Source organism: Sander lucioperca, chromosome 5, assembly GCF_008315115.2.
Source record: "Sander lucioperca isolate FBNREF2018 chromosome 5, SLUC_FBN_1.2, whole genome shotgun sequence".
Taxonomy (NCBI): Eukaryota; Metazoa; Chordata; class Actinopteri; order Perciformes; family Percidae; genus Sander; species Sander lucioperca.
The window spans coordinates 24,629,065-24,655,695 of NC_050177.1; the positions used below are offsets into that span (position 1 = coordinate 24,629,065).

At 41.9% G+C, this 26,631-nt stretch overlaps 1 protein-coding gene across 5 annotated transcripts; it reads right to left on the reverse strand.

Moving 5' to 3' along the window:
• Window positions 1-379: 379 nt before the first annotated feature.
• Window positions 380-25,141, reverse strand: cluha (clustered mitochondria (cluA/CLU1) homolog a). Of its 5 annotated transcripts, none has more exons than XM_036001216.1 (28): window positions 24,800-25,141; window positions 18,689-18,882; window positions 17,800-17,971; window positions 17,353-17,496; window positions 17,100-17,227; window positions 16,775-16,929; window positions 16,157-16,282; window positions 11,191-11,338; window positions 11,006-11,098; window positions 10,472-10,906; window positions 8,578-8,837; window positions 8,288-8,486; window positions 8,161-8,242; window positions 6,897-6,998; window positions 6,133-6,233; window positions 5,882-6,034; window positions 5,739-5,801; window positions 5,396-5,640; window positions 5,223-5,307; window positions 4,980-5,133; window positions 4,724-4,863; window positions 4,558-4,638; window positions 4,335-4,460; window positions 4,076-4,197; window positions 3,888-3,981; window positions 3,663-3,797; window positions 3,495-3,568; window positions 380-3,233 (listed from the first exon to the last, which is right to left on the reverse strand). In XM_036001216.1, exons 1-28 carry the CDS (start codon window positions 24,933-24,935, stop codon window positions 3,107-3,109), a joined length of 4,074 nt encoding a protein of 1,357 aa, XP_035857109.1. In that variant the 5' UTR covers window positions 24,936-25,141; the 3' UTR covers window positions 380-3,106. The 5 variants fall into 5 exon arrangements, with proteins under 5 accessions (XP_035857109.1, XP_035857108.1, XP_031153184.1 ...); XM_036001215.1 differs by having other exon boundaries at window positions 8,074-8,242; XM_031297324.2 differs by having other exon boundaries at window positions 8,161-8,486.
• Window positions 25,142-26,631: the final 1,490 nt, after the last annotated feature.

Genomic DNA, 26,631 nt, shown 5'->3' on the forward strand with positions numbered 1-26,631 from the left:
CTGGCACTTGTATGCTGTCAATGTTATTGTATGTTGTTATCAAAACCCCAAACAAAAGTTTGACTAGTTTTATTTTATTCAGTTTAATATAAAAGCATACTCAAACCAAAATATAATTAGATTTAATATTTTGTAAAGAACAACACACAAATACCACACACTGTCAGGGGAAGCAGACTGAAACACTTGGCCTAAGAAGCCTTTGTGCAAAAGACATATAAGCTGAGAAAACACAAAACTGTTAGACAATCATAATTTCCAGACAATAAATGCAACAGGACTAGTGGGCAGCAAAGTGCATAATATTTTGGGGGTAGATATTATACTCCTTTTCCCCCCACACAGACCTTTTAAAGTTATTTTACACAGGATCCATATCTGGAAATTAAAGGAATATTTATTGCCTGTGCATATGTAATTCCAGTTAATATGCATATTCCACTATTGCCTTATATTTCAGACATTCAGATTGTAATTACAAAAAGTATATATGAAAATTGTGTGAAATAATACGCTTAGTTTTGTATTATTACACCATAGGTCTTTTTTCCACTTCTGATGCTAATGTCTAACAACAATGAAATAACATCTCAAACATTTTAACAGCTAAACTATTCAAAACCGAAATATTACACTGAACTCTAGTGGACTGAGATTAGTGCCTCCAGAAGCACCGTGCTAAAAGAGAAGTATCTCTGCAGACAAATAGTTTGATCATTGTCATTGAGTTTCTTCTATATCATGATCTACAGTGTTAAAATACCCAAACAATAGACTTCCTGCCTGTGGGATTTCAACAGGTTCAGAACATGTTCAACAGGTAGCAGTGTTTGTAATTTTGAGTCATATGATTAATATTCTGGGGGGGAAACGCAAAAAAATTGAAATACCCTAATTTTAATTTGTCAAAGTCAACTAAAGCATGTGTATTTATATATAGCTGCACTGCAACATCTCCTGTTATTCGGGTAATGCATGTCCTTCACAATGAGACAAATGTTAAGTGTGCCACCTTGTGGACACTGTTGGTATTATTGTTGGGCAAGAATAAAGTCAAAGAAACAAGAAAACTTATGATTCAAGAAAACAAAATCAGAAGGCATAGTTCACCTTCATAAATTGTAAAGGTATATTACCGGTTATCACCCTGGTTCCATTCAGAAGCATAAATAATAGGCACAATACACAGCTCTGTGCTATTGATGTCATGACATGTTTTAGGAGCACAATTAGGAAAATCTAATAGCTCCCCTTTCATTTTTTTTAATAGCGCTTCTATATTTTCAGGTAATTCAGCCTGTACAGTAAGTAGTCCATCTTGCATGTCTTGTGCGAAGTACAAACTGCATTTTCGAAAAACAATCAGTTACAGCACCATCTCTCTATTGCTTTAATCACATACATTTAGACACGGCAACAATTTAGTAACAAATTGTCATGGGAAGGATACATTGCATGTATACAAGCGCAAACAAACCTTCAGTCTTTTTTTGGTACATCACATTGAAGCAGCCCTTCTTTCGTCCACTTTTGGTTGTGCTGTGGACATGATCACACATTCAAACACAAGCACGAGAAAGTGAACTAAATACTGCTCAATGAACACTCCCCGCTGTTTTCTTATCTCAGTTACATATGAAAAGATGACCCAATAATGGAAAAGAAAAAGAAAAAAATACACCCAGCAACAATACATCAGTCACTACTGCCAATGCTGACCACCTGTCCAGTGATAAGAAGGTTAATTTCAGTACCAATTCATTCATGAACAGATTTACAACATTGGTGGCTATGAATGTTTTAAGAAAAGAGGCATCAGCCATCCAACAGATTTACAATGCATAGAAAAATAAAACATTTGGAAAGCCAATGTTCGCTTTAGCCTCTATTCAAACTATGCAGCAGCAAAAGCAGCGACAGCCCTGGCCAATAGATTTTCCGTTGGACTACACAAAGACACACACACCGTCACACATACATGCACATATTCTTTCAATGTGTAAAAATAGAAGATTGAGCACAGCTAGTATATAGATGGATACATTTACTGCTAAAGGTGGACGTTTTAAATCTGCGTTTTCCATAAACATCAGTCCAAATCCAATAGAGATTTATACATCTTTTTTCCACTTCTATACATTTTCTATAAAACAGACATGGCTTAAATTAATTGATGATCAACGGGCCTAAAATACCTTATTTCTCCTGTGCACTTGTACAAAATCCATTATTTACTAAAAAAAAAGAAAAAAATCAAACCGGTCTAAAGCTCACTAATGTGTCACTGCTTGATTGGAGAAACCGGAACCATAGGACATCGCAGGCACCCACCAGGGATGTCGTGAGTACAAATGATAGGATTAAATTAATTAACCATCAGGGACGTGCGAGTGCGATGGGTGAATGCTGCAAAGTGGCTCAAAGATGCCACTAAGAAAAGGAATTGATGAGGCCCCACTTGAAAAATCTCAAATTTAGTGACTGTATTCTGGTCTTAGTGCACGGTAGAAAGTAACCCTGAGTTTTAGGGCAGGGTAGGTGCTTATCATTTAGAGCACCATTTGGAGGGTGGCTAAATGCCGAGGGTCTTCGAGGCTCTTTGCGGGGCAAAATATGGTCCTGGGCTAACAGTGCTGTGGGATTTGGGAAGTTTGAGCTGAGAAAAAGCATTATCGGGGGAATATGGTACAGTGGATAAGGCTCTGGTATACAATGTCATGGTCATCCTTGGTCTCCCTCCCCCAGCTGCAACCACTCTTTTATATGCAATCATATTTCTAAGCAGCTAACACCTTGAGTGACTTTACATCACCAGTCTCTTAGGCTGGGGATTTTTCAGATTGCACTTTACATTGATACTATGTTTATACTTTCTCCTTCCTCCCTTCCTACCTTGTAGGAAATTCCTGCTCTGTATTCCTTTATCCTACAGTGCATATAGTTGGTTCTCTGGACTGCCCCGAACCAATTCCTCCCCCTGTTTATTTCAATGCTGATGTAGACCACTCGGTTCTCGGGTCCACAGGCTCAGTGACATGGCTGTTGCATCACGGCCTCTCCCTGCCCCCCCATAGCAGAAAGTAGCCGTGTTGAAGGCTTTTATACATTAATCAATGGGAATTTTGTCCTCTAGTTCCAGTGGCCTGTCCTCAGTGGGCTCTTCGCTCTTTCCCAGCTCCTGCAGCTGCTGCCGCCTCTGCACCTCTGCCTTCAGGTTCTCCAGGTCCTTTTGGCTGAAATGAAATACCAAAAAATAAATAAATACTTGACTTCCTGTAGAGGAAATTTCTGATAAAGACAAAGAAAGTAATTGACCATTTAAATGTTTTGGTCTTTAATTTATCCCCTCACTCAGATATGTTGTTGTCACTAATGTCTGAAATACATTATAATATACTAAAGCCCACAGTAAAGATAAAATTAAAAATGACATTTCTTTTCTGTTGTGTCTCAAGAAAATATTAAGTCCCTGCGGTGCTCGGGGCATTATGTACCTGAGCGGTATAAAGATGATGCCGTTGATAATGTTGAGCTGTTCCAGGACACTGGCCATGCTGGGAGCAGTGAACTGGAAAACAGAAGGAAATATAAAGACATAGTATCACTGCTGAACGGTGGAGATGAAAAAGATGGAGGCACATGGCCTAAATCAGAGCAGTCACCTTGAGGGGCGTGATGCTGGCATTGGAGCCATTCTTGTAGATCTCATTCATGGTTCTCTGCAGAGCTACAGCCTGTTGGGTGAGATACTTCAGGTACTCTGAGCTCTCCCTGGTCTTCTCATGTGCCTCGCCCATCTGAGTAGAGAAAAAAAAGTAAGATATCCCTTCATCACAACTGTCCAAAAAAAGTGTCGGTTCCCAGCAGTGTAGTCATGCAGGGCCCACCTGGTTCTTGTAAATGGTGTAACCCTCCTTCTCGTGCTGCAGTGCAGAACGGAACTCGGCCTTGCTCTCGTAAACCCTCGCAACTAAATGATGGCTAAAAAAAATAAATTACAAAGCACACATAATGTAAATCATTATGTCAGTATTATAACCTACTATATGCATATGGCTGATGAATCTCTCCCCACCTGAGGGCCACCTTGAGGGACCGGGATCCATGGTACTTTGTGTTGATGGTCAAGGCATTCTCCAGGAATCTCAGCGATAAATCATACTCCATCACTCCATGCAGCACCAGCCCAATGTTACTCTGTGGAAGGAGAGCCAAGAAGAAGGACCGTGTTAATTCGGTCTTTTTCCTGTTGTGGGTTGGATTTTACCAAATACTTAATCAATACTGATGCATTTCTATAGAAGCTGCTCGTAGTTTACATAAATCTCACTTACGTCTAGCAGTGCCATCTCTGGGTGGTTCTCCCCGGAAACCAACAACATGAGGTAACGGGCACGATAAAGCAGCTTCAGGGCGGTTGACAGCTGGCCGTTGGCAAAGCAGTACAGAGACAAGTGCATCTGGGAACCGACAGGAAACGAATACATAGAGGTTAGAGGGATATCAATCATCTTTAGCATGTATTAAATACCTCCTACATTTGGTGTGATAACTTACATATTCTTGAATTGTGTTTGGGTGCTCGATGCCAAGGACTCTTTCACTCATCAGAACAGCCTTTTGCTGGTTGCTGAGAGCCTGTGGGTAAATGCACAAATGTTATTTTGGGCCATAAAATCAATAGGACACACAAAGTAACAGCTGTTAACATATGTCTGCCTACCTCAGGGTGGTCCCCCATGATATAATTAAGGCGTGCCAGCAGGCGCAGACAGGCACAGATCTCCACATGCATGGCTCCGTACACATTGTTGAAGAGGTTAAGAGCCTCGTTTATCAGCTCACAGCCCTCCTTCAGAAAACCTGGAAATGTTAAGAAAGGGTAGTCAGATACAATACAGTTAATGACAGTTAAAATTATTCATTCTGTCAATTTGCATGTATGATTTAATCTTTTGACAACATGTCTCACAACTTACCTTGCTGCACTTTGGCCTGTCCACTCTGGAAGAAGTGGAAGGCATCTGAGGCTTTGGGGTTCACATGCTTCACAACAGGGAAAATATTCAGGATGTCCTCCTCTGTAAAGGCAGGTTTGTGGCGGCTGTCGAAGTTATACTCCTTTATCAGAATCTAGAAGGTAAATTAAAAGTAGAAGAAATTTCATAAAGACTTTTTGGTAAAGTGCCGCCAGGGGTCATAAAAGACTAAATGAGTGTTACCTGGATGCCAGTTTTGACTGAAATTTCTCTGAGCAGGGTGGTTTTCTGGAGGCCGTATTTCTCCACCACCTGGTCCACACTTTCACTGTGCAAGAAAACATTTAATTTGTCACCAACAAACATACAAAATGGGAATCTAACATTTGTTTCACATTAGCAGAAGTGGCCCTCACCACTCTATGGTGAAGTGATAGTAGCTTTTAGCCTCAGAGGCAATGTTCTTCCACAGCTCGTTTGGTGTCAGGCTGGCCCACGCTGTATTGTCACCCCCGCCGGGGACCCTGTTACGACGTTTGCGGCTTTTGCGGCGTGACACCAGCTCGTCAGGAGGCAGGTGGGCGACAGAGTCAGGGAAGGAGCTCAGGAAGCAGTTTAGGAAATGGCTTACAGCGGCAGAGAGAGCAGACAACTCCACACCCTACACGGTGAGGAAAAATTTTAAAAATATGTTCAACCATAATAGATGTAGTTTTGTCTTTTAAAGAGGCTAGGTAATGTATGTCAAATGTTACCAACCTGGAGGTATGTCTTGAAGATGTGTTTTGCACATCTGGTGATCAGCTCACCGATTCCTATTCTCTAAGGAATGGAAAAAGGAAATATTAGAACAACAAAACAAGGACAAAAAGTGGCTGTTGGATTCAGGGGTTCAGACTCACATAAAAGTGCTCCAGCTGGGCTTTGGCCGGGGTCTTGTCCACAAACTCCAGAACAGTGCCCAGATAACGAACGTTGATGCCCCTCTGGTGCAAGGACTCGGTCAGTGTGGCTCCATCCATGGGCAGAGCGCTGTGGTCCAAACAGTCTTTAACCTAGTCATAAAAACACACATATATGACTTTAAACTCAGATACACAACCAGGATATTAAAACCCCTTTATGACTTTGATCCGTGGGGAGTGTCACTGACCAGTGATGGGATCTGACAAGACACCAGGAAGAAAGCAGCATCTTTGAGAAGCTGCTTCTGCTTCTGGACATCATCTGCGCTGTCGTCTGGGAAACGTACTCCTAGTCCAACAACACATGCACACATATTCAGTGCCATTCACTCTGTCTTATCACTTCCAAGCACATTTGGAGCCAAATGTGCTAAAAATGACTACAAGTAGAAGCAGATTCAACAGACAAATTTCACATTTCAGGTAGTGAAAATGGATGAAATGCCAGTTATCTTGGCTGATCTTCAACTAAATGGTTTCTTTATATTCCAAGGTTACACATACACATCGTTTCATAATGTATTACAGGCACATGGAACAGTTTCTGCCAGCATTTGCTAACTAGTTGTCAGAATTGCTTTGTTTTTCCTCATCTTATTATCATTATTATTGTCCTATTATTATTATCATCATCTGAAATCTTCCCCACAGTTTCTCAACCTGTGGAGGCTTTATATAATGTCATTTTCTTTTGAAATGTTGTATTTACCAGGGACAGTGCACATTATTCAACACCTCCGAAGTACGTCAAGTCTCAAATACCAGTCGAGCATTACAAATTTGAAACATATCCCTTTTAAATTAACAGAAAAAAAAAAATTGCGATTAATCGCGAGTTAACTATGGACAATAATGCAATTAATCGCAATTCAATATTTTAATCGATTGACCTAATATATATATATGTTTCATAGTGAACATGAACATGATGAATCACCCTTGCTGTGCTTACCTGGGGAGAAGATGTCGGGGTTGAAGCGAATGTCAAAGGACGTGTTGCTGATGGAGCCGACTGCCTTGCAGGCATTGAGGACGACCTCACGGCTTTTGGGATCTGTTTGTGATTAGGATCAAAAATACAAAAAAAAGATGTTAAAAGTAATGGTGACAGACACATCATAGCAACAAGTCCAAAAAGTAACAGTTTACACCATGAGTTATTGATAGTATCATTGATCTTGTAATTCGCTTTATTTTGAGCACAAAGTGATTTATATGATATAATAATAAAAATGATTCAATAAGCTTACTCTAGACATGGCCTTAATCGAGTACCTACCACCGTGTCAAAGCTGTCGATAAAGGACTACAAACACAATCGGTCACTCAGACTACTGTAATTTAGGATCAATTGAGCAGCACACAAATCATTGAACATGCGGTTATTTCTGCGTTCCAAAACACATTTGGATTAATGAGCATAGTAATTGGTTATTGGGTCAAATCCCACAGCAAAGGAATCAGAGACTGTAAGAGTGTGGCGGATTGGGGGCGAACACTCTTCCCCACTGCAGACTGAGGACTGAGAAGGGACAGCTGGCCTGGTGGAAAGAAGCCACTATAACACAGTATTGTAGGGCTGCCACCTCTTAGTCGATTAGTCGACTAATCAGTCGTTTTGGTCTTAGTCGACTAAGACTTCTTTAGTTGATGAGTCATTTTTTATGCTTATTCATGCTTAATTACTCATTGCCAAGAAACTTATGAGCACATTTCTGGTAAACACAAGATTTAAAGTGGTGCTTTTGCAGGATTAATTGTGGAGAAACTCAGTTTTACAGATGGTTAATTAACTACATTTATATTGTGCTTTTCTAGTCTTAACCATCTCTCAAAGAGCACAGCTCTGTCGATTACATCAACTAATCGATTAATCGACAAAATCATATAAGTGTTAGTCGACTAAGAATTTCTTTAGTCGAGGACAGCCCTACAGTATTGATATTTAAATGCTCTACTGTTCTAATGCTATGAACACACTCACATTCTTTAAAGTTAGCTGCATCAAGAAAACATTTTTTGTTAATACTACTTCTCTGACAAACACTACTTTTTCTATGCAATTATCCACCAGAGTAGCTCTCCCTGCATTGTCCTGGCCTTACATTTTGGGGTATTTTTGAACGTACCAATACAAGATCCATCTTCGGCAACTAAGGTTTCTGCTAGCTCTTTGGCCTGAGCTAATCCTGGAATACTTTCCTCAAGCTCCTTACCCTCCAATGGGCTCTTGCATTCCCCATTCTGGGTAACTGTGGGTTCCAGATGCCCGTTTGTGGCAGGCTTTGAGTTGTTTTCTTCACCGTCAGTCGCTGCCTGTGAGGCAGCATAGGTGTTGTTTTCGGTCTGGCTTGTGCTGTCCCTGGAGACCTCTGTTGCACTGGGAGAATCTGATGCAGTGGTCTGTGTCTGAGTTGTGTCAGCATTGCTTTCTGAGGGCGTTTCAGCCGTTTCTGTGATGGCAGGTACATCATTCTTAGCGTCCTTGTTTGCTTTCTGTTGCATGAGCTGCAATGCCGCCATCTTCATGAAGAGAAGATATCTGCAGAGATACAGAATCAACGGTTAAACACATGTTCAACAGCAACTCTCATGGCGGTGGAAATGTGATGCACACCTGCGCAGACACCTACCTGTGCTCAACAAAGGCCTCGATGAGTTCTTGGCGTAGACAAGCCAGGCGGTGGCGGTGCTGGCGGGGGAAGCCTTGGCGCCGACTCTCTAGAGGCAGCTCCTCTCCATCCACAGGCAAGAAGTTGAGGTCAGGAGGGAAGGTTCGAAGAAGGTCCAGGATATAGTGTCGGCCATCATTTCCGATAATGCCCTTACACTCAACAGAAGAGCACAGCTCCACCGTCTCATTTTTCTCATTCAGCACGTTGTGACTCTGGACCTAAAATTCAGGTAAACAGCAAAATTATGTTGTTGGAGAGACAAATGATCTGAATACACAGTATCTCTGTGGTGGTGTCATGCTCATAATCAGAAAAAACTGGCTTCTACATATAACAAAAGTGTCTTTCCCACTTGCCTAGCCTGTCTTTGGTTCTAAGTAGGGGAAGCTTTTGGTATCTCACGATTCAATTCTTGATTCAGTACATAGATGTGCTCATTTCAGGATCTAGTTTGAAGTTAATTTATCGTCCGATGCACAACAATTACAGAAGCAGTTGTCACTGAATCTTGAGTCTCACACTCCCTCCAACAATGCTAATTAAAGTTGGATAAAACAGAAAATCACAATTCAAAAAAAATATATTGTCTGTGTGTGTGTGTGTGTGTGTGTGTGTGTGTGTGTGTGTGTGTGTGTGTGTGTGTGTGTGTGTGTGTGTGTGTATATATATATATATATATATATATATATATATATATATATATATATATATATATATATATATATATATATATATATATATATATATATATATATATATATATAATATAAGTCCGCTGTGCATTCATAAAGGCAATGTGGCAAAGGAATAATGGCATGGAAGCAGAGTAAAGTTTGTATAAGACTATGGAGTTTTTGTATTTGAAAACATGTTATCAACTGACTGCAATAATGTAAACTATGCCCAACAGTGCTTGCAATACACGTTAGATTTAGGGCCGCGACGCCGTCAGCACAGGTTGCTAATGTAGGCTACTTTTGAATTTGCCAGAAGGTGTCATAGTGACAAATGCCGGTTCAATAGGTTTAAATACAATTAAGCTGTTTAGCTTTGTACACCTGACAAACCGGAAATCGACCCAATTCTAAAAACACACAAAGGCAAATCTAAGACAAAAGGTAACATTTATTCATGCTAAACTTGCACTGAGTAGGTAAAAGGTTATATTTGATCTGCAACTGTGTATTTCAAACCCAAAATGAGCATGCTTAAAAGTTACGTGCCGTGTGCTTATGGCCAGGCAAAGCAGCCTGTATATTTTTTTCATAGAAGCAGTCTCTACTCTCTGCTGTCACATCTCTACCTCTCTCACCCAAGTGAGGGAGCAGTTCCGCTAATGTTGATATAAATATGAAAATACATCAGAAAATGCACAGGCAGTTAAGTGATATAAAATCCAGAGTCCTGATTGTCTTACATTGTGCTGAAGGGACACACTCATCTTATTCAGAACGAGTCTTCTTCTTGGTTGTAGTTTAATGGCAGCCGGCATCCGCAATGTTGCATTGCTGCCACCTTCTGGAACTAGTCCATTACTTTACCATGACAATTCAGTCTGATATTAGGCAATATCTTGGTTATTTTGTAGGGTGAAAAACGTTTTAAAAAAAAAAATTTGATTTTTGGAAGTTGCAAATCGATTCAGAATCTTAGAAGATAGGAATTGCGATTCTTACATGAATTGATTTTTTCCAACAGCCCTAGCTCTAAGCCACAAGCCCATTTATTCATTTACAGCTGGGCACTGTAGCTGTAGATTGGGGCTGTGGACATTTGGTGCTCTAGTGAGTATTTACTAAAACAGGATGTGTATATGTTCGCTTGAGTAAAGACAATATTAGTGTTTACTGACCTTTAGTGGCCTGCTAGTCTTCTCCAGCAGCTCCAGGTATTTGCTGTGAGAAACAACCGTCTTTCCAAAGTCAATAGAGCCGTAGATGACGCTCTGCTCCTGCTCACGCTCCAGGATACCAGGGATGATGGACTGGGCGGTGACACGGTAGCCACGGTAGTCCACCACTACCGTGCCCAGAGTGTACAGACCCTCCACATCCACTGCGCCGTAGGCCCGTACTCCGTTCAAGTCATTGGTGGGCGCAGCATGGGCAGCGGCATCGCCACCCAGCTCGCGATAGTGGTCCCGTACATCGAAGCCCAGGCTGAAGAAGATGTTGTTCCAGATGAACATCTGCATGCGTGTTTCCTCGCCAGGGTTGATGGCCATTACGTTGCCATCGATGACTGCCATGGCGCCTCTAGTGGCAGCTGCTGCAAAGTCACTGTGGACCTGCAGGACCAAAAAAAAAAAAAGGAGGCGATTTAGAAGAAGAAGAAGTTACACATTAAAATGCTACACATTTACACATCACATTGCCTATTAACAGACCTTAAATATGGCCCTCTCCCTTAGCAGGCGTTCAGGCAGGTTCTTCCGGGGCAGCTCTCTGGTGGTCTGCAGCTCCTCGTTCCAATCTCTGGTCTGAAGACAAATCAGCAAATAAATGTATTAATAATGGAGACACTTTACATTATTTGTCTGCCTGATGCGCTGCTGTGTTTAGCTGCGCCCACCTGTCCAGGTATGTGCTCCTCATAACCCAAGCGGGAGGTGTAGGCATCCTCAGCTCGAACACAGTCCATGGCGTGGTCTACCTGCGGAGCTGTCCAGCTGTACACTTGAAAAGGCGTGGCTATCCTCTCAAAGGGGTGTCTCTGGACCCTGCAGCAAAAAACACAGTAAAACAGTTAAGGGCATCACTTGTGTGGTATCTTTTCGTACACCTCAGGAAGTTTATCTGAAGTTTTCTCTCGTTGTCTGCAGTTCCTACATCACTGCAATTGTAACCAAATGAATGATGAGAACCACAGAGTTCTGACCATATTTCTTGTAATTATTTTGTCTTTTGTCTTGTTTTCTAATTGTGCTTTAGGACTTTGACCTCCAGGCCTGGTCTTGACTGATAACGTGTTTTCACCTGATTAAATAAAGTTAATGAATGAATGAACTGTAGAATGATCACAGAAAAGAATGTCCTCAACATGTCATGCTGTTTCAAACTTTCAACCACTGACCACTGATCCTGAACACATCACAACGTCGATGTCATCCACAAGCGACAGCAGTTGGCGGGGAAGAGGCAGCCGGCAGCTGCCTTCAATCTCCTACCAACAGTCAGCTCTATAGCCTAGTTTTTATTATACTAATAACGGGTTAATAAAAAAAAAAAAAAGATACATTTTTACGTGTAAGTAAGCATTAGCCTCACGCTAATTTATCAAGACTAGGTCTACCGGCTAAACTAACGCTAGCTTCATGGCTACCTCTACACCTGGCGAGTCCCCACTCCCCCTCAGGATTTCCTCGTTGTTTAATAATACAAACAAAGAAATTGCTGACCTCAGGGAAGATGTTCGTCGGCTTTCCGAGGACTTAAAGACCAAAGATGCTTTGTTAACCGCCTGCTTGGACGTGGCTCATAATCAGTCACTCCGGATCTCATCTCTCTCGGCGGCCTTCCAGGACACTACGCCATGGGACCCAGCCACCTGCCAACGTCTATCTTCTTGCTCGACACCGGTTATCAAGTCATCCTGGACTGAGGTGGTCTGCGGCCAAAAGAGAGCCTTGGGTAGGGCTCCATCGCCTCCTGCCCTCAGCCTCTCCAACCGTTTCAATGCCTTGTTGGAGTCGGAACCGGTTGCGGCCGATGCAGTTCGCCGGGCCTGCCCCGCTTCAAAGCCGACTGACCAGCAGCCGTCATCACAGAAGAGGATTGCTACCGCGTGGCGAAAGCTTCTGAGGGATGCGGTAGTCAGACGGTCCGGTGGTCTACACTGCCTGGATCGGCCAAATGACAACGTTCCTCAAAAACAATCTCCCCAACTGAACGGTAAGCAATCTTCCTCTTCTTTTCCTCGTCCATCTGAAACCGACACTGTTTTGTTCCCGTCAGCGGCCATCCACACCCCCCCACTCCTCGTCCGCTCTTCCCCCTAACCACAGTAATTATTGGGGACTCCGTCACTAGAGGTCTACGGTTTCATAATGCTGTCACACACTGTTTTCCTGGAGCCAAAGTTGCAGACATCCTGGCTAAAGTTGTGGACCTGATACCCTCATTCTCGACCTCTATTAAACGCATCGTGGTCCATTGTGGACATAACGACATGTCCACTCGGATTCAGGAGTGTGAGCGCACAAGGCGAGACTTTACCACTCTCATTGAGGCTTTAAAAAGCACTGGGAAGTTGGTTTTTATTTCAGGCCCACTTCCATCTCTAGGTCGCGGAGTTTTTAATCACGTGTAGTCCTTCAGACAAAGTACTTATTGTAGGTGATTTTAATATCCATGTGGACGTTGACAGCAATAGCCTTAGTACTGCTTTCAATTCACTGCTAGATTCAATTGGTTTCAGTCAGAGGGTGCACGAGGCCACGCACTGTTTTAACCACACCCTCGACCTTGTGCTGTCATATGGCATCAAAATTGACGATTTAATAGTATTTCCGCAGAATCCTTTATTATCAGACCATTTTTTAATAACTTTCGAATTCTTACTACCAGACTATACAAAATTAAATAAAAGCTTCTACACTAGATGCCTATCTGACAGTGCTATAGCTAAATTTAAGGAAGATATTCCAACAGCATTTAACTCAATGTCATGCCTTAATATAACAGAGGACCGTTATGTTAACTTTAGTCCCTCCCAAATTGATAATTTTGTAGACGCTGCTACGGCCTGCCTACGGACTACTTTAGACTCTGTTGCTCCCCTTAAAAAGAAGACGATGAAGCAAAGGAAACTAGCACCTTGGTATAACTCCCAAACTGTAGATTGGCAAGATAGAAAAATTATAGGAGGACCCTCAGAAATGCCAGATCAGACTACTACTCAACACTAATAGAAGAAAATAAGAACAACCCAAGGTTTCTTTTCAGCACTGTAGCCAGGCTGACAGATAGCCACAGCTCTGTTGAGCCATCTATTCCTATAGCTCTGAGTAGTGATGACTTCATGACCTTCTTTAAATGATAAAATTATAACAATTAGAGATAAAATTCATCACCTTTTGCCCACAGCTCCTAACGGCTCACCATTGGGCGCAGGAGGGCTAGAGAGAACGATAAGACCTGATACATACTTAGACTGCTTTTATCCTATAGACCTCCAACAATTAATGTTAAGGGCCTCTTCAGCTAAGCCAACTACCTGTCTCTTAGACCCCATTCCAACGAGGCTACTTAAAGACGCACTACCCGTGGTCAATACCACATTACTAGATACGATCAACATGTCTTTATTAACAGGTCATGTATCGCAGTCATTTAAAGTAGCTGTGATAAAACCTATACTGAAAAAACCCACCCTCGATCCTGAGGTCTTAGCCAACTATAGACCTATATCTAACCTCCCGTTTCTCTCCAAAATCCTTGAGAAGGTAGTCGCTAATCAATTGTGTGACTTTCTACATAGAAATAGTCTATTTGAAGACTTTCAGTCAGGATTTAGAATGCATCATAGCACAGAGACGGCACTGGTGAAAATCACTAACGACCTTCTAACTGCTGCTGACAAAGGACTTGTTTCCATACTTGTCTTATTAGATCTTAGTGCTGCATTCGACACTATTGACCATACCATCCTCTTACAGAGACTGGAACATTTAGTTGGCATTAAAGGAATCGCACTAAACTGGTTTAAGTCCTATTTCTCTGAGCGATCCCAATTTGTTAATACATATTGGGAATAAGCGTGCATTAAAGATATAAAATCCTGGATGACCTACAATTTTCTGATGTTAAACTCAAACAAAACTTAAGTTATAGTGCTGGGACCCAAGCACCTCCGGACTTCATTATCTAAAGATATAGCTACCTTAGATGGTATTGCCCTGGCCTACACCACTACTGTCAGAAATCTAGGAGTTATTTTTGATCAGGATTTATCCTTTAACGCCCATCTCAAACAAACCTCAAGAACAGCCTTTTTTCACCTTCGTAACATTGCTAAAATTAGGAACATCCTGTCTCAAAATGATGCTGAAAAACTAGTCCATGCATTCGTTACTTCCAGGCTGGACTACTGTAATTCCTTATTATCAGGATGCTCAAATAAGTCCCTTAGGACTCTCCAGCTGATCCAGAATGCTGCAGCACGTGTTCTGACAAGAACTAAGAAAAGAGATCATATTTCTCCTGTATTAGCTTCTCTCCATTGGCTTCCTGTAAAATCCAGGATTGAATTTAAAATCCTTCTCCTGACCTACAAAGCTCTAAACGGTCAAGCACCATCATATCTAGAAGAGCTCTTGGTACCTTATTGTCCCACTAGAGCACTGCGCTCCCAGAGCTCAGAGCTATTAGTGGTTCCTAGAGTCTCTAAAAGTAGAATGGGAGGCAGAGCCTTCAGCTATCAGGCTCCTCTCCTGTGGAACCAGCTCCCAATCTGGGTTCGGGGGGCAGACACCGTCACCACATTTAAGAATAAACTGAAAACCCTCCTCTTTGATAAAGCTTATAGTTAGGGAGTGAGGAGTTGCAGTGAACGCCTAGACCGGCGGGGCAGGGTGTATAGCTGCAGACACAGCACCCCTGCTTCTCCTCATAGTCATCAGATCTACCTATCATATAATCAATATTATAGTGAGAGTAGAGGGAGGCAGACCATACAGCCCGATCCGGCAGGGGAGAGTTCTAGCCCGATCCGGCTCCTCTCTTTAGTTATGCTATTATAATTCTAGACTGCTGGGGAAGTTCCTTCCTTCCTAAGACACAATGAGCTGCTCTCTCATCTCTCTTTTCATTTGGTTCCTTTGTGTGCATCCTTCTCACAGAAATGCTTGTTACTAACCTAGCTCTGGGGAGTTTATTCTTCTTCACCCAGAATATCGCCTTGGATTAGGGTGGCACCAAGAACCGGGGTCTTGGGTGCAGCTGTCGCTATGGACCTGCTATACCCTGCTACGCTCTGCGATTCCCTGCAGTGTCCGGCTGCGTCCTGCTGCGACCACCCATGCTCTGTTGTGCCACATTACACCCCGTAACGCCCTGCTGTGCCCTACTATGACATGAACTACTTCGACTACCATTGTAGTCACTGTTCCATTATCTTTGTGACTATTATTGCCACTGTTCATCACACCCCCAACACTGTCGCATTAGCCACTGCTAATGCTTGCTCTTGAGGGAATTATTGTAATTGTTGGGGGTTTGTAATTATAGAGTGTGGTCTAGACCGACTCTATCTGTAAAGTGTCTCGAGATAACTCTTGTTATGATTTGATACTATAAATAAAATTGAAAAGAAGCATTGCAAAGAGAAAAAGAAGAGAAGCTTTTTGTACAGTAGAGAGAGAGGAGACAAACGGGGAGACACTGAGGTTTTAGAAAAAATATGTTTTCAGAGGATGAGCATGGACTATGTTGCTCTGGATTGCTCAAACACAATAAAGTCATTAAGTATAAAGGGAAGCTGACCACTGACGGGATAAAAAAAAAATGTAAGGCCGCTAAAGGGAAAGAGATGTTTTTACCTTCTCTTTTGCAGCGCAGTGAAGTTCTTCTTGAAGGCAGGGCTGATCTGGCTAAGCAGCTCCACCAGAGAATGGCTCAGGAAGCTGGGATTGGATGGCTTAGGGTTGAAGGTGTAGGTAGTCGATCTGGAATATACACACAAACAAAAACCATTACCAACATATTATCATTATTATTCACATTGTTGTGGTTTGTTGTTATGGCTTTTTTGTAACAAGTCTTCTAACTGGAGAGAAAGAACAGGCTAAGCAAGCCCGGTAGTTTTCCTGTAATGACGTAGCTCTGACAGTTTTCTCCAACAGATCTATCTAGAATCCATCTAGGAACTACAAAACACTGAAACATGAGAGGAACGTAGAATGGCTGTTATCACGTTGTTAGAAACAGAACGATAACCCTGCTCCAAACCCATGGCATCTTTCCCAATTCTACTTTCCATTGTAATCCAATTGTCCGACTGTTAAGTCCTTGCTGGCATCCAAAACTAATCCAAAATTAGGATCCTGAAACTGTTGAACTGCACACTGCTGAAGAGCAGCTAAACAGATTTCCATAGTTTAAGCACAATGACAGAGATCTACTGTGTAACGTGATACAAGGTTGAAAAGCTGACTGACTGATTGAGGTAGAAGCCACGTGTAGAGGCAGTGATGCTGACATGACGCTCCTCCACAGTCACCATGTACAGGTACATGAGGTCACCGTGCATCTTCCTGTTTCCAGGTGGAGGGTTCCAGCCGCTCATGGTCAGGACCTTCAGGCACTGCATAGGCTGTTGGAGGTGTTAAAGCCATTACTCACAGGAAAGCATTTCAGAATTCAGTCTCATACTGAGACTTTCCCCATAAATGGTTTAAAGCATTGTTTGCATTAAACAATATCTACTTCTTTGACAGATATTATTTCCCTAAATCGGACCACAAGTACAGCACTGCTCCTCACCTTCCAGTCCTTGTTGTGTGGCTGGAGGGGCACCAGGGGGCGATCTTTGCTGCCGGGCAGGATGTGCTCTGGGGGGGTGCAGTCAATCTGCTCCAGCTCGTTGCCCTTTTTCTTCCGCTTACCACTGTCTGCAGTCACATAAAAACAAGCAAGGTGAACATCCGCAGTCCATGTCGCTACATTCATGCATGACACTGAGCATTAAAACTCACGCTCTGTTCATCTACCCTAAATGTCTCACACGGTGTCATACCTCCGAGGTCTCCATCAGTGAAGATGCTGAGGAAGGAGAGGGAGTTGCAGTCCACTCCGTTGTAAGCGTCTGAGGGGTCCAGACTTTTCAGCAGGTCTCGGATGTGACGCACATGGATGCGGGCCTCGCGCACTGTGTAGGGCTCTGGAGAGAAGAGAGACAAAAGAAAGCCAAAGGGTATAAATAGCAGGCAGTGAGTGGTTTGACAAGAAACAGGTCAGGCTAATGGACACTTGTAATAAACTATAACTCAATTCAGTATAGTCTTTTGCCAACAGTTACATATCAGTACAACCTCAGCAGGAAAGATATTGTGCCAGGCTGTAAATGGAGGGTAAACCATCAAATCCATTTTTTAAATGAATACATCCTTTGTTCTACAGCTTTTATTTTCACTCGTTGCACCACAAGAACAAGAAAACCCAGGTATGAATAAAGGCCTCTGACCTTCCACCACTTTGAGCAGCGAGCCCTCCTGCAGGCCCTCAATGGATTTGAGCTCAGCAAAGTTGTCCAGCACGTTTCCGTCCAGCTGCAGGGAGAAGCAGGTGCGGTGGCAGGTGTCCTCCCGGTCCATCAACACCTGATGGATCTCCTGTACCATTTCCTGGGGAGATACCTGATGGAGTGAAGGGAGGAAGATGAAGATTAAGTACAGCTACAGAAATATTTTCAGCTTGAGATACATAACATGCTTTGGTTCAGATTGTCTTTAGCTTCTAGTTTGAGGGAAACATATTTTGAATGTTCACACTGCAGTGCAACCTGCTGTTCAGACCAAAAAAGCCCTGAACCAGTACCAGTCTCATATTATCCAGGAAGGCCGGCTTTAGTATTAGATCCATGAGTGCGTTTTCCCATTTATTTTTTTCCCCCATTTATGTATTCAACAGCGGCTATCTCTCGCCATCTCTACTGTAAGCAAATATTGGATCAAATTCACGGTTTATCAATGAATGCAACATTAGGCCTATGCCTAAATGGTGATGGGCAAGATGTCTTGAAACATTATTTTACACGTAATTCGAAAATGCGTGTCTAAAGCCCTTCTAGTGTCAGCGGACGCGCTAAATATCTTCTGACAGCACAAAATAAAACTCACACACTTGCTTGAAGAAATCGTAGGTTATCATGGCGGTAATTATTTATTCCTCGGACGTGACAATCACCAGGCAATCTGCAGAAATATCCTGTTCAGGTTACAAACTATTTTATAGAGAACATGCACGTATTTGATTGGCCAGCAGCCTCATTGAAATGAATGGGAGAGTTGAAGGAGTTGTCTGTCTGAACACCTGGCCTAATGGACGACTGCTTGTGAAGAGCTAATCCTTACCTGCAGGTCAAATGGCTCTGTTCCAGGTGCCTGGATCTTAACAGTGAAGCCCGTGTCCTGGATCACTATCACTTCCTGTTCGTTGGACTCCTCTCCTCCATCCGTCTCGCTGTTCCCATCCTGCTTTGATTCTGCCTCCTCTGTGCGCTCATGAGCCCCATCACCATTCACCATGGCTGTATCTGCGCTGTGCCCTGCAATGGAAGAGACACACAGGGGCGTCTGTTAACTTTACATTTTGTGATGGAGTTAAATTTGCGACAACTCTGACCAAAAAAAAATGCAGTTAAAAACATTCAAACCATTTGCATGACTCTTCAAATTACAAAGAGAACCACACCCTTCAATTAGTGTTTTGGGCAAACAGCTCTTCTGTTCTCTACCAATCTACAGCTGCCATTAGTTAATAATCTGATCAACAGAGAACACCACCTTCAGAGAATCAGTCGTGCAAACACCAGACCTTTCTACCAAACACACAGAAGCTGCCAGGCAGCCAGGTCACAAACAAAGCACACAGACCCAGAGGCTGGATGACCTTAAACGACAACCTTATGAAATATTTATGAATGGGTGAACAGAGCCGACAAAGCTCAGGTACAGCGTGCTAGTGGCGTGGTATTACTTCATTTAATTAAAATACTAATTCATTTAACACAAACTGCAGAATAAGGGTGACAGGATCTAAACCCCCATGACCTCATTTTCATCTAAGGCTGCAACTAACAATTATTTTCCTTAGCAATTAATCTGCCAATTATTTCCTAGATTAAATTGATTAAAATGTAAGAAAATAGTGAAGCGGTGAAGTCCAGGGTGATGCCTTTGAATGTCTTATGTCAGTCCAAAACCAAAATATATTTCGTTTAATACGATCTATAAAAAAAATAAAAAATAAAAACAAACAACATTCTGCTATTTTTGGATGAAAAATTACTTTAACGATCACATAACGATAATCAATTATCAAAATAGTTGGCGAGTATTTTTCTGTCGATCGACTAATCGATTAGTTGACAAATCTTTGCAGTTCTTTCATCAATCATCATCTGTACAAAAAAAAAAAAAAAAAAAAAAAAAAAGCATAAACTCTTCTAAAAAGGTTGAAACTAAAAAACACACAGATCACTAATGATTGATGAACAAGTAACTAGGCCTTCCTTTCAGCTGATCTACAAAGAAAACCCAAACATGCTGTAACCAACACTGTTGCAAAACTGGAGGGAGTTTTGCCCAAGAGCCTTGAGGGATTGAATATAAAAGCTTTCAGCATTTACAAGAGGGAATTACTGGCAACTTGCATGGCTGATTGTGGCAAATACAATACCTGCAAGGAAGCTAGAAACCATTCAGCAGCTGCCCTTACTCTTTCGTGGACATTCAATCGCTCAAAATGACCCATTACCCATTATCTTTATAAAACAAGCATGGTGTGAAAAATATGAGCTAATGAATGATCTCATTATACAAACTATGCAACATTATATGTCCCACCTTTTCTAAGTAACAGTAACGTGAGAAGGAAAAAAAAAAAAAAAAAACATGGATAAAAATGAGGCTCTCAAACAAGCAGGGCAGAGTATGTGGATGTCTCACTGGGACTGCCAGCCGGTATGTCCTTGCTCACTGTCAAGGGTAAACAGCCTCAGGGTTACTGAAGAGAAGGGGCCAGAGGGAGGGGTGGGGCCTCATAACTGGACCACAACCCCCGCGTGAGAGTGAACGCACTGAAATGGTGGAGGAGGAGGAGGAAGCACATAAGAGAGGGGTGACCGGCCACGCTCTGAATAACAAACACAACAGCTTCAGAGCAGACACACAAGTTATAGTGTTACAAAGCAGGAGAGAATGAGGGCTCAGTGTTAAGTGTTTTAGTCCTCCGCTATGTTCACCAGGTAGTCACTAACTGTGTCTCTCTGCTGTTTGGTGCTGAGCAGGTAGTGGACAGTGGGTTTTTAGAGCTTTTCCGTGGAAAACAGCTGCCTGTTGTGTCCAAAAATGAAGCTATGAGTAAACCAAAACAGTGAAGTTGTGGGCCTAACAGCTAAATAATGAGCTGCAACTCCCTAAAAAGCTTGACCCCTTTCACATTGTCAATTGATACAATTATTAAAATACTGATTATAGCTGCTTAAATATAGGCAAACACACAATTGCCATTTTTTCAGCCATCTTTGTAGTAAAACCCTGATCTTATGGGCCCCTGGTTAGCTCAGTTGGTAGTTGGAGGTTTACTCCTCAACGCAGCGGCCGCGGGTTCGGCTCCGACCTGCGGCCCTTTGCTGCATGTCATTTCCCCCTCTCATGTCTTCAGCTGTCTGTATAGATGAAGGCCCGAAATGCCCAAGAAAAAAAAGAAGAAAAAAAATCTCTGAACTTATTCCAACAAATTGTGGTTCAGTTATAAGGGACAACGTGTGGAGGTGGTGTTTAATGGGGGATATCAAATGAAGTAGTTTCAAGTTTTTAGTTAGTAGCATTCACCACATCAGAAATGCAAGAGTCCAAAGTGCGATATTTCAGACTGATTGATGAGGCAATCCAGCAGTCTGTGTTGTAAAACTGACCCCTTTCAATAAGAAGAGAGAGGAGAGAAAGGAACCGTGATCTTTAACAGTAAAGAGGACAAATCTCATGTCTAATGTCTGTTTTAAATGAAGGAAGTAGAAATGAATTAAAATGTTTCCTTGATACATTTCCTGTTGAAATTAGATATAGTGGTGAGACATAATGATGGTGGTTGTGGTGAATGTTACAGTGAGACAGTTTAACCTGTTGGGAGAGGCAGGAGTGCCCGAAAACTGACATTTCTGGTTATCATTTTCATTAAGGGATGTTAGTAGTAATTGAAGTTACTCTAACTTTCTGTTTTGTTTTGTTTTTTATTAAAGTCATATTATTAAAATAAACATTTACGAAGGAAACCCTAATTTCAACAGTGGCAAGTAAGGTTGAGTGACATGATAATATGTACAGTATATGTATGTGGGTAGATAGATATTCTATCACCCATCACACACTTCTGGTTGGACAGTTACCAGACAGAAGCCCTCCAGGGCATAAGGGCAAGGTAAAGAATCAATGAAATAAGGACACCAAACAGATGAAGACCGATAAGAAGCAAAAACCACGCACAAGGAAACACCACAGAAAGCAAGGTTCACTCCGTAACTGACCCGTTTGTCGTCCGACTAAACCTTTCCCTGAATCAAACTGCCAACTCATAGTGAGATAATTCACATTCTTTCAGATTATGTAATAATTATAAATGAGTTTTCTTTAGTTTGCACTTCTCTTGAGAACAACAAAATAATAAGATATCTATCCACTCTGTGTCCCTTGACATGGGGACCCTGGCTGCTGCCATGGCAACATTAACCAGCCAGTCAACCCTGAGAACAACAACAACAACAACATACAAGGTCTGGCTGTAATCATGTTTGCTGCACCACAAGGTGGCAACCACCTGAGTCATCCATCTGCAATGGAATTTCATAGCTACAAAGACTGAATACAACGTCTGTTTAAGATTGACTTTATAAATGAATAACTAAATACTTTCCAGCAATGAATGATATACTGACAACAACATTCCTACATGCAATCCCACATGTACCTTGTGACATGGGGTTGGGTGACATGTTATTTATATTAAGGGGTCACAAGCTAAAAAAAAGTAAGGTACCATTGCTATGGATGATGAATACAGTAGCTTGACTGTGGACTGGTGAAGACATGTAGCCAGAAGAGGAATAGTGCCAGGGTGTGATTCCTGAGATTATCGAGGTCACTCTTCACCCAACAGGAGCATTAAGCGCCTTAAAACCCACTAACAGTGACCATCACCTCGATATGTCTGCTCTGCCATGTGCTGCTAGTATGTCCTGTTACAACTCTGCACAGTCCAGTGTTAGCTTTGGTATTAGACATGTTTAGGCCATCAATCCTGTCACTGTCTCTCATACGTGACACACAGTTTTACGGCAGGTCACAAGTAAGGCTGCAGCTAATAGTCATTTTCAATGATCAATTCTCTGTAAATGTATTAATCACTTGGGCACTTTAAATGTAAAATCAAATGCCCATGGCAGGTTCCTAAAGTGCATGATCAGGTTAGAGTTGAACAATTAATCAGAATGTTATCGAAAATGCAATATGGACTACTGCAATATCCAAATTGCAGGAGGAGCGACATAAGGCAAAATACCATTCTGAGTTAAATATTGTGGTGCTGCAGACTTAAGAAAAAAAGAAATCTTTGTTTGGTACAGAATCTCAAAGAAATTACACCATGATCATTTTAATGCATTTCTCAATTAAAATGAGAATAATGATGCAAAAATTATCATTTCCTCCAATATCGTGAATCATATCGCAATTCCAATATCAGTCAAGATTTTATTTTTCTCCAAATCGTTCAGCCCTACATCAGGCTGCTTGTTTTGTCCAAGCAACACTTTAAGACTAAGCAAATTAAGCTTATAATCAGATAAGACAAAGAAAAGCAACACAACTGAAAAGATGGAATAAGAGAATAAGAGGCATTTTGCTTCAAAAATAGCCTAAACTGTTAATAATCTAATCGACTATTTGTTCAAGCTCTCAAATGGAGCATCTACTGCTCCATGTGGGCTTTTGGAAGGAATAAAAGACTAGACAGCACATACATCAGTAATGATACAGCCATATAACCAGAAGAATTCAAATGCACTCAGCAGTTCATCCACAAAGCAGCACAAACTCATCCCTTCACAGGTGAAGCAGTGAGGCACTCTTGCCTGTTTTCCTACGAAATGACAGGCAGAGACAATTCAAGGTCCCACATGTGACAGACATGCTGCAGCACTGACTTTTGCTGCTCTAGAAGTTGTGTAACGCTAACTTCACCGGCTGACAGTCCGCGTGTCAGTTTAATCTTCCTCTACTGACAACAGTCTTGCTGCTTCCCCACTGCGAGCCGCCACCACTACTTTTATTTTCCAGTATACTCACCAGCTTACACGGCTGTTCGTGTGTTATTAGCGTAACCTTCCCTCTCACTGAGCATGCACCATCATGACTTTTTCTACGACAACCAGCTTCCGCTTCCCGGTCGAGGAGGGACAGTCGATCTAATCTTTCCCGGCGGGGGGGAGGGCGCTTAGAGTGTTAACCATCCACCACCAGCACTTCAGCCAACTGGGAGATCTTAAAGTATACTTTTAAAAACAAACAAAAACGAGGTAACGCATATTTCACATAGCTTGTCGGACACATATCAGTTGGATAAAATGACACCATGTGTATTCCCCCTGTGTTCATGTGGAGAGTGTGCAGCTCCACTGAAGGTGACCTTCAGTTCATTCCTATGACATGAACATGTGCGTCAATACGAGTTAGCACAACATGAGCTGCTGCATTGTAAAACGTGAACAAGTCGTGCGTTATACAGCCGGTTTATGTTTTACAAGAAACCCCGTTGTCAGTGCATATGCTCGTCTTTTGAGCATGAAGCGACAAGTGACAAGAGCGGCTGCTTGCTAGTTAGCTAGATAACGTTAGCTGCATACTCAATGGGGCAGCAGGGGGGCTAATGTTAGCATACCGGTTAACTTGTTATGGGTTAGCTTGCGGTGTCAATGTCAGGTTGGACTCTTCATACAGTCTACGGTTGTACTACATGCTAATAGCTACTATGACCCATGGGTGTAGAAATAGATCTGATCCCGTGGAGGTTGTTAGCTTGCTAATTAGCACAGACGAACACCAGACAACTAATTAGCAGATGGTGCAAGATATGCACCCTCTAAACTAGGAGAGGCTACCAAGGAGATGTTTAGGTAGAGGAGGGGTACACCCCACAGACGACCACCTTATACACACATATATATATATATATATATATATATATATATATATATATATATGCACAGTATGGACATGGAGGTAATTGTCATGCAGAGAGACAACAAAACATTCAGTAAATCGCACTGAAAACAGCACAGGGATGCTTTATATATGAAGTTGTGCCGTTACTGTATGTATTACTTGTGTAATCAGTGTATGTATAATGTATGTCAGGTGTTAATAACAGCAGCTATGGGTCAGAGTCAGTCTGCTGCAGATTCTCACCACAGCCGCAGGAATCCTTCAGACGTGTCTTACTGGTTTCTTTGCTGTCCTGAGCTCCATCCCCGGCTTCATCCGCAAGATCAACCGGATTACAGTTAGGCACTGACGCCGGGATGTCATCTGTCTTGCTCACCATGGTCGGCAGTCAGTGTGGCAACAGAAATCCCCAAGCAGCGTTGCTTGAATATGTGAGTCTGGAAGAAAATACAACAATCTGCTTCTTCGGCTAAAGCAGGCTAGCTGGCTACATGCGAAGGGTACAAGCTTACAAAAACAAGTCTACCGAGGAAGGACAGTGCTGTACATGGTGCTGATCACACGTGGTTTTCTCCTCCCCTCCCCTTGACCTCTTTTTGCCTTTGCGTTGCACTTCCCCACCCACTCAGCGTGGCGCTACGGAAAGCCACATGCGACAAATCGCTTTTACAAACTGTTATTTGATGTTTCTTTTTGACAGTGTAGATGTTATCGTATGCACTGGATGATTAAATCAAACAATGACTGAGTGGAAAGACAAAGTAGTACAATACTTACTGTTAATATCACAAATAGAGATTTTATTGACTTGACTGATCTATGATAGTTTGATGTCATCACCAGCTCCTGTCAGTCACTCTGGCTTTTAACCCCCACACTTTTAGTGAGTGTAAGAGTTGCAGCTCACTGGCATTATTCCAGCAGGGGCCTGGTCACAACTTCTAGTTGACCAAATTATGGATATATAGCTATGGCCCTGCTTGGGGGGTCGAGGGCCCCTAATAACCCTGTGTCCTCTTTGCTCTTTGTGCCGTGTGTACAGTTTTACTATGCTTTAGTACTATCATGCTGTGTAGTAATAGGATCAAAGTCAGGGATCCTCTTCAAGATCAGGTAATACAGCAGTACAGTAAACTAGTATAAATCAGTTGGCACACAGTAAGCCTGGAGCTATTTGGGCCAGTTGCCTGCTTGGAAACCCATACTTGTATATTACTTTTTCTACAATGGGAGAATTTTCTACCAGACCAAACAGCTGCCAGGCAACTTTCAACACTTTGCCAAATGTCCCACCTCTGAAGGACAATCAGAGCCAGTGCCAAAATGTTTTAACCAAAATCATATGAAAGTAAATTCCACGCCTAAGGATAGTAAAATAAACCACTTGTTACTCTCATTTGTTACTCCGCTTCCTCCATCCGCCACTGTAAGGTGAGCACAATTGAAGTAATTATGTGTTAGATTGTCAAACAGTATTAATAAGCCTAGTAAAGGAAAGCTGCCTGCAGCAACATTTTTAAAGATTAAGTATTCACTCTGTCAAAGATACAAACTGTAATTGTAAAATATTACTATTCATAATTATACTTATTCAGTGATAATTTCAATACTTATTTTTCACAAACTGAAAACGTGTAAGCACCTTCACCTCGGTGTGAAAACACACACATATACTGTATATATTTTGTCCAAGCCAAAAAGTGAAATGTGATTTCTGTCTCCCAAAGGACTCGACAATGACCCATTCTATTATTATATTAAGAAAAGTACAGATACACCCCATTCCTCTTTACCCAACAAAGAGCCAGTTTGGGCTTAAAACAATTTTCTTAATGTAATAAAGAAGAATTTTGCAGGGTGCATATAACAGTATAATGAGTCTTTAGGGAGATAAAAGATCCTTCTCTTACAAAAAATACTGAGAAAATTAGTCTGGCATGAGAGCTTTCTCAGAAGGATTCAAAGCATTTAAATTGTACATATTTAAATAGCCATAATAATGTTTTATCATTCACACTGAATTACTGCAGATAATGTAAAGGAGAATCACGTATTGAACAATCTCAATAATGACA